This window comes from Gadus chalcogrammus, unplaced genomic scaffold, assembly GCF_026213295.1.
Source record: "Gadus chalcogrammus isolate NIFS_2021 unplaced genomic scaffold, NIFS_Gcha_1.0 GACHA101, whole genome shotgun sequence".
In the NCBI taxonomy this organism is placed as follows: Eukaryota; Metazoa; Chordata; class Actinopteri; order Gadiformes; family Gadidae; genus Gadus; species Gadus chalcogrammus.
Window position 1 is genome coordinate 70,995 of NW_026613536.1, and position 7,743 is coordinate 78,737.

Below are 7,743 nucleotides of genomic sequence, written 5' to 3' on the forward strand. Positions count from 1 at the left end.
AGACAGCTGTCAGTATTGGAAGAAGCTTTAACGTCTCGTAGATGAAACTGCCTGGGTTATTTTGTTTCGTATAAGTTATATTTTAAAACAGCCAGTCATTGTAGCCTACCACTCGTGGAATATGGAATTTCAAAGAGATGATGGAGTGATTTGACTCAGAAGTGACATCAGGCATTGGCAGCGCGAGATGTGCAGAACAAGTTAAACTTCTAGCTCAGTAACATCAACACCTAAGAAAGAAGGTAAGAAAGATAGTCGGAAAACTTTGATTTGCAAGGCAAGCAGGCAAGTGTTGGGCTTGTTACAGTAGCCTATATAGCCTTCAATGCGGTGAAATTTCGGAATTAATAGGCTCGAGTCGGCGTTTCCTTAAAAGGCTATCTTTCATTTTGCAAAAAAAAACAAACACAGTAGGCTATATTACCATATTAAAATGGTGTACCAAATTGCGTTTTATTACAATGATAAAAAAGTGTAGGCCTACTAGCCTATGGTAAGGTCAGGTTTGCCGATGTGCTTGGCTATTTTAAAGTTTCTCCCTGTGCATCGATCGGAGACAGACGTCACTTCACTGATAATATTCTGGGGATAGGCTACAACATAGCCAATAGGCTTTCATACTAGGGACTTTATCCTTTAAATATCTTTGCGGCATTGGATCAGTCTCCTTTCAAGAACAGGCAAGAACTTTCTAGCCTCGCGTCAGCAGCGCATATACCTAAAAACAACAGGCGGATGGCGGGCGGGTGCGGTTTTGTAAACCGCACAATTTTTTTGAAAAAAGTCAAAAAAATTGTTGCGGATGGATGGCGGGCGGATCAAGCGTTTTGTGATGCGGTTGCGGATGAAATAATAGCCCATCCGCGCATCTCTAGAGCTTACCTCTCCCGAAATAAGTGTTTTTTGTGAATGACAGGGTCGTTAAGACTGACAAAAAGATCTCTCACTTACACAGCACTACAAGGCTACTCTCTGCGATACTTTAACTGGAGCTGGACACTAAAAAAATGGGCAAAAACGTTTTTATTCCAATTCTGAGTCTAAGTCCACAAGGATATACTCAAAAAACAGTTACAATGTTTTTATTCTGCTTCTGAGCCAAGTCCAAATGGGCTTAGTAAAAAAAACGGCCAAAAACGTTTTTATTTCCATTCTGTGCCTAAATGTGGATGGACTTAGTCTCAAAAACGGTGAAAATGTTTTTATTCTTCTTCTAGGCCCTTGTTTCCATCCTCCAGAGGGGGCAGGATGTCCTCAGAAGGTGTCCGAAAATAGTGCATGGTCGTCGGACTGACCGTCGGGGATCGGGAGGGTATGTCATGGAGGACTTTCGCACATATGCTGACGCATCAGCACCTGTGGTGAACACCTAAAAATAATGTTTAAAAATAGAAAAAAACATCAGAGATTGTGAGGCTGGGTTCCTAACATCTCCCCAAATAGTTTTCATGCAGATTCATATGATATATTTCACAATTTAAGCAAAATCAAAAATTGGTCTGCATCGTGCTTTGCTTTGTCAACAATGGCATTAACAGCTGCATCAGAGCCATCCTTCAAGCATACCCTCCGCAAATGGACAGACAGGCTTGCTTGTGTTTTGAGACAGCGTGGACAGAGCAAGTAGTGCCTGTTTGCTGTTTTACTTGAATTAGAAAAAAAAGGCATTACTTAGCAGGGCATTACATACAAGGCATTACAAAGCATGGAATGTAAAAAGGAGAATGGTACTATATCAAATATTACAAAATAACAAAGTAATACCCCTATACAATTTTCAGTATGTGAAGAGAGAAAATAATTCAGATATTACTTTTTTGTAGATCATGAAGAGCTGAGTGCATTCTACATCTACAGATCATATCAACATATTTTCATAAAAAATAAAAGAAAGGCTTACCTTTGATGCATTTTCAAGATGAGACCAGTGGAAATGGCAACAGCTTTCTTGCTTCAGAAAATCTTGAAAGTAAATTCTTCACCATGAAATTCCAGCATTTATAATGCCTGTTGCATAGAGCTCCTCCCCCACAAGCTATTGTTGCAAGCTGAAAGGGGCGTGTTCTTACCTGTGTTTTTGAAGATGTGTCTCTCATTTTGGTTAAACTTCAGCAAACTTGCAGACTCCAAGATTGGCTTTTTCCCCACATTTGATTCATCATTTCAATCACACATTCCCCAAGGTCTGGAAAAGATAATAATTGTGTCTGTACATAAATGGATGCATGCAGCAGCTGATGTATAAATTTGGGGCTTCACTGCACAGGGAGTGTGAGTGACCTAACCCAATTTGTAATACAATGGGTTTATATTGGACAGAAACCGGGGCTACAGGTTTGGAAGAGATGGCTTGGTTTACACAACAAAGAAGTCAGTCGATTGGCCTGGTCACAAAACCAATTTTACCCCCTCCAGTAAAAGATATGAACCAATTAGAATGGCCCTTTGACAATTTCTTAAGAAGCACATGAATAAGGGTGGGGCTTCACTGCACTGTTAACCGCGTCTGATTTGATTCATCATTTAAATCACACATTCCCCAAGGTCTGGAAAAGATAATAATTGGGTCTGTACATTTATTATCATTTATTATCTTTCTTCGAGTTAAACCAGCCTTGAATGGCCCTTCCCCAAAAGATGTGAACCAATTAGAATGGGCCATTTACAATTTCTAAAGCAGCACATGAATAAAGGGGTGGGGCTTCACTGCACTGGGACTCTGTTAACCAATGAGCAAAGACTTTGCATCAGAAATACTGGAATGATTTTGAAAGAATTCACTCTCAGAAATTTCTGAAGCAAGAAGGGTTCCTGCCACTTCCCACAGAAATCTACCAGCAGAAATCTACTGAACTTCCGAAGAGCATATTTCTTGAACATCCATTGAATCAAAAGCAATTCTAATTGCTACCTTCTACTTCTAAAGCGCTGTTATTCCTTGGCAATAGCCTGTAAAAGCAATTTTAATTGCTATTTGGTCAAGAAGGGTTTTCTTTTCAAAAAGCCTTTCTAATTTGCTGTATTTGATTTGACCATTCTGCCCAGAGAACTAAAGCTAACATTCTTAATTTGCTCAATTTGATTTGACCATTCTGCCTAGAGAGCTAAAGCTTACATTCTTAAAGGTTATTGCTCTAATTTGTCTTTCTTCTGAACAGACATAATTCTTCCAGGGATTCATCTTCACTCACTGTCTCATCTTAAGAAATGGCTGGGGAAAAGTAAGTAATATTTAATGCCTCTGTTTATTTATATATATATATATATATATATATATATATATATATATATATACTTGTGTTCATATATACTTGTGTTCATCACAACATGTTTTGTTGTGATGACTTCTGAATGAACGTATTTATTTTATTTTACCAGGAAATCTGCCGCGGCACATAGACACTATCTACTCTGTCCAGTTTGTTTGAGGACCCAAGAGTCTCTATCCTGTCACCTGCGCAGAGTCTGCATGAAGGATAAGACACCACCAGAGATCCTAGAGGTGGTTGAAAAGGCCAAGAAAGATGTGTGTGACCTCCTGAAGAATGGACGGGCTTTTAGTTATGCAGTCCTGAAGCAAATCGTCTCATCACCAAATCCACTCGAAGGATTGATTGAGGAGCTGAAATACCATCACTTGTTTGTGACAGGAGTCCCTCCTCCTCTGCCCATTGGTAATCCAAGGTTGGTCACCGAAACCCTTTCTGAATGCCCTGGGGAGGCACCCGGAGAGACAGAGCCATCTGATGTTGAATCTTGCGGCAGCAATGAGCTTTTTCAATGTAGACAAGAGAAAACGTATACCAAAGACAAAATGGTGAAAGCGAAGGCTTTAGGCATTTTGAAAAAGCATTCAGCAGATCATCCATTGCTCAAGCGCTTTGCCGACTACCTAAAGAATGATTACGAAAATGCAAAGTACCAACAGGAGGTTGACACTGTTTCCCGGTACCTGTATTTTGCTGATCCTACGGAACCATCTTTGAAGTTTGTCAATGACAGAGAGAAGCTCAGAGACTTCCTGGGTCAACAGGCTAAGGCAGGGTATAAGGCACAAACATCAGGAAATTACATCAAGTGCTTGAAAAGGTTCTTGGAGTTCCACTTGACAAGGACCGGCTTGAGACAGGATGACAGGGAGCTCTACAAGCAGTGCACATTATATTTGAGTTTTTTAACTTCTTCACAGAGTGTCCTCTCTAAGCAAGCGAGCAAAGAAATTGTGCAAAAGAGGCATGCCTTGTTGTTTGACAAAAGTCAACCCACACCTCGTGAATGCTTGGCTGTTCTTGATAAAGGTGAAGGTGACTTAGTGAAAATCATGGATCAACTTGATGACAGTTCTTCTTCCTCCCTGAGTAGGACTGAGTGCATATTTGTGCTATACTATCTTGAGGCAATTGTCATACTAAGACACTGCCAACGGCCATGTGTGGTGCAGAGCATGAAGGTGAGTGTTACTGCTCTATTGTGCTCTTATGTGCTCTATTGATACATTTACCCTGACATTTTAGACTTCCATTTCCTAATCAATGGCATATCCTCTTTTTGTTACAGGTCAAGGAATGGCTTGAACGGAAACACGCAGATGATGATTCAATTGTTTTTGTAAAGGACCACAAGACGGCTGCACATTTTGTGGTCTCAATTGTCCTGTCCAAGAAGGAGGAGGCGTGGTTTGAGAAATATTACACCAAAGTGCGCCCACAGCTCCTTGCTGGCGAAAGGAAACGTAAGCGAGATGAGCAGGGTGAGAAGGATGGAGATGATTTTTTCTTTGTGTCCTCCCGCGGTAAGCCAATTTACAATGCAGCGGGTGATCTGATAAAGCTCCAGCAAAAGTGCAACGTCCCCCAGGTGAGCAGCCAGGTTGTACGGAGGGTATTTGAGACAGCAGCTAACCGCCTGGATGACCCTCAGAAGAAAGCAGTTTCTGACTACCTGGCCCATTCTGGCACAACAGCTGACAAACATTACAGGATGAAATCTCTTGAATCCATTGTGATGGCTGCTGGTCTGCTGAAGAAATTACAGAAGCAGAAGAAGTCAAGGTAAGCATTTCATATTTGTCAACATAATGCCAACATAGTCAAGCACACCACATTCTATATGTAGACACACACATGGTTTTCTTATAATCTCATTGTGTTTTATTTTTATATAGTGCTGGGCCTTCCGGTCAAGAGGCTCTTGGAGAAGGGACCAGCCCTCAGTCAGTGGAGTCTTCCAGCCATGGTGACCATTGTGCTCTCCCTCAGCCTTCCTTGAGACAGCTAGTGATCGATTTAGAGAGGATTCCTGAGGGAAATAACAAAGTCAAATTCCACAAGGAATTCAAGTCCCTCTTGGAAAAGCACCCTGTGACACTGAGTGGTCAAATCCCAAAAATGAGACACCGCAGGGACACCTCGGAGGCCAATCAGCGGAAGCTTTACACACACTGGGCGGAAAAGCAATTAGAAATGCGTGTAAAACACACCCGTGGTAAGTATTTTACTTCACATATTTAACATTACTTTCAAGAAAAACTGATTGCATGAAATGACATTTTAAATTATTGTGTTCATAGCTAACAACACTTTTGTTACTTATTTTGACAGAACAATTCAATCGGAGGAGGCCAACGAAAGAGCGTGTCGACACATGGGTCAAAAAGCAGGGATGGAAGTGCAAGGCTGCCAACATCAGCACTGAGGTTGTGGAGAACTGGGCACCATCTGGATCTGAGGACCGCATCATGGACAACAAACAGATCCAGACATTGGTGAAAACACAAGACTGGAAAGGACTGCACATCACACAGTTTGAAGAGAAGGGCGATGGGATCATTACGACCCGCACTTTTAAGAAAGGCGAGGTTGTATGTGATTATCATGGGCCTGTTGTTAGTGGAAAGGAGGGCGAGAACATACACAAAAACACAACTGGAAAGGAGACTGGATATATCTTCTTTTTCCGGAACAGTAAAGGACAGTCATTGTGCATTGATGCCCACTCAGACAGGTGTCATTGCCACCCTGACAAGAGAACATTTGGCAGGCTGTTGAATCATTCCAAAAAGAACTCGAACATCAAGCCCCTGCACTGTGTGGTGGACAAGGATGGAGAAATGAAGGATGTGATCCTTTTCATTGCAACCAAGGACTTGCCAGTGGGTGAGGAAGTTCTGTTTGACTATGGAGTCAACAAAAAATATTTTAACAATGAGGGGTCGGACCTTGACTGGCTCTAGCAGGGCATCAGCCTTCAGAGACACATATGACATGTCCCTGGTTGGTGAAATGTTTCATCTGTGTGTTTGTTTGTGCTGATGGCTCTTTAAAGGATAGGGATGAGGACTCCAAAATCGTACCATGACCCGTTTGGTGAGATGTTTCATATGTTTTTTAGTGGATCAATTCTTGGCATGTATGGATAAACTTTCTGAATATAATAATAATAATAATACATTTTATTTATAATGCACTTTATATTCAAGAATCTCAAAGTGCTTCAGAGAAAAAAAAAAAATACCAAAAAACTATTAAAAAGGGGGAACCTCAAAGAAAGTTTAGCTAAATGCTCTTTTAAAGAGATGGGTTTTGAGGTTCCGTTTAAAAAGAGCTGTAGTCTGTGGAGCCCTCAGGTGGTCAGGGAGGGCGTTCCATAGTCTAGGGGCAGCAGCAGAAAAGGCCCGATCACCCATGGTGCACAGCTTCGTATGTCGGGTTTGGAGGGTGTGAGTGGATCCTGAACGGAGTGTACGTGAGTTTGTCGGGGGGGTGAGGAGTTCCTGAAGGTAGAGGGGGGCAAGTCCGTGAAGGCACTGGTGGGTGAGGAGGGAGACCTTGTACTCAATTCTGAGTGAGACAGGGAGCCAGTGCAGTGATTTCAGGATGGGGGTGATGTGGTCATGCTTGCGCACCCTCATCAGGACCCTGGCAGCACTGTTTTGAATGTATTGGAGCCTCTGGATGCTCTTGCCAGGGATCCCAATGAGGAGTGCATTGCAGTAGTCCAACCTGGAGGAGACAAAGGCATGGACGAGCTTCTCTGCATCAGCCAGGGTGAGTGATTGGCGGAGTTTGGCGATGTTCCTGAGGTGGTATAAAGCTGTCTTACAGAGGTGTTTGATGTGGGTGTCAAAATTAAGTTGTGGGTCCATTTTAACACCGAGGTTGGTGACGGATGTGGAAAGGGGGATGTTTTTGCCAGAGAAGGTGATATTGGTGATGGTGGGGGAGCGGAGCTGATGTGGCGTGCCAATAAGGATGGCTTCCGTTTTATGGCTGTTAAGTTGTAGGAAGTTAAGAATATGATGCGTGGCCTTTGAACTTTGGGGGGTGGTGGGGCGGCGGGTGACTCCTAAAGCTTACAGGGCATCTGCCTTCAGAGACACATATGACATGTCCCTGTTTGGTGAAATGTTTCATCTGTGTGTTTGTTTGTGCTGATGGCTCTTTAAAGGATGGGGATGAGGACTCCAAAAGCGTGAAATGACCCATTTTGGTGAAATGTTTCATATGTGTTTTTTAGTGCTGGTTTTTGTTGTGTAGCTGTTTTGCAACTTGTTCTAGCTTGTGTAACTTAAATTGAGGTTCTGTGGTGATATCCTGTTTCGTATCTTTAGAGATATATCAATTAAAAATCTTATTAATTCTAGAGGACTGCTGAGGTTTCTCTCATTTTGGTAAACTTCAACACACTTGCAGACTTTCTCCAAGATTGCCTTTTTTCCAAAGACAGAGATACACTTTCAAGATA

The 7,743-nt window shown here is 42.2% G+C and overlaps 1 protein-coding gene and 1 long non-coding RNA gene across 6 annotated transcripts; one reads left to right on the forward strand and one right to left on the reverse strand.

The window, feature by feature from the left end:
* Positions 1-826: 826 nt before the first annotated feature.
* Positions 827-2,583, reverse strand: LOC130378776 (uncharacterized). The gene is made up of 3 exons (XR_008894916.1): positions 1,901-2,583; positions 1,567-1,645; positions 827-1,369 (listed from the first exon to the last, which is right to left on the reverse strand). It is a non-coding gene; the product is annotated as an uncharacterized LOC130378776 (long non-coding RNA).
* A 231-nt stretch (positions 2,584-2,814) lies between these two features.
* On the forward strand, positions 2,815-6,726 carry LOC130378769 (N-lysine methyltransferase KMT5A-A-like). 5 transcript variants are annotated; one of them, XM_056585415.1, is made up of 6 exons: positions 2,815-3,221; positions 3,379-4,450; positions 4,558-4,750; positions 4,858-5,051; positions 5,165-5,484; positions 5,601-6,726. In XM_056585415.1, the coding sequence occupies exons 3-6, from the start codon at positions 4,742-4,744 to the stop codon at positions 6,230-6,232; spliced, it is 1,155 nt and encodes a 384-aa protein (XP_056441390.1). In that variant the 5' UTR covers positions 2,815-3,221; positions 3,379-4,450; positions 4,558-4,741; the 3' UTR covers positions 6,233-6,726. The 5 variants fall into 5 exon arrangements, 4 of the variants coding, with proteins under 4 accessions (XP_056441390.1, XP_056441388.1, XP_056441389.1 ...); XR_008894903.1 differs by having other exon boundaries at positions 2,977-3,221; positions 4,558-4,732; positions 4,831-5,051; XM_056585413.1 differs by having other exon boundaries at positions 4,558-5,051.
* The last annotated feature ends 1,017 nt before the right edge of the window (positions 6,727-7,743 follow it).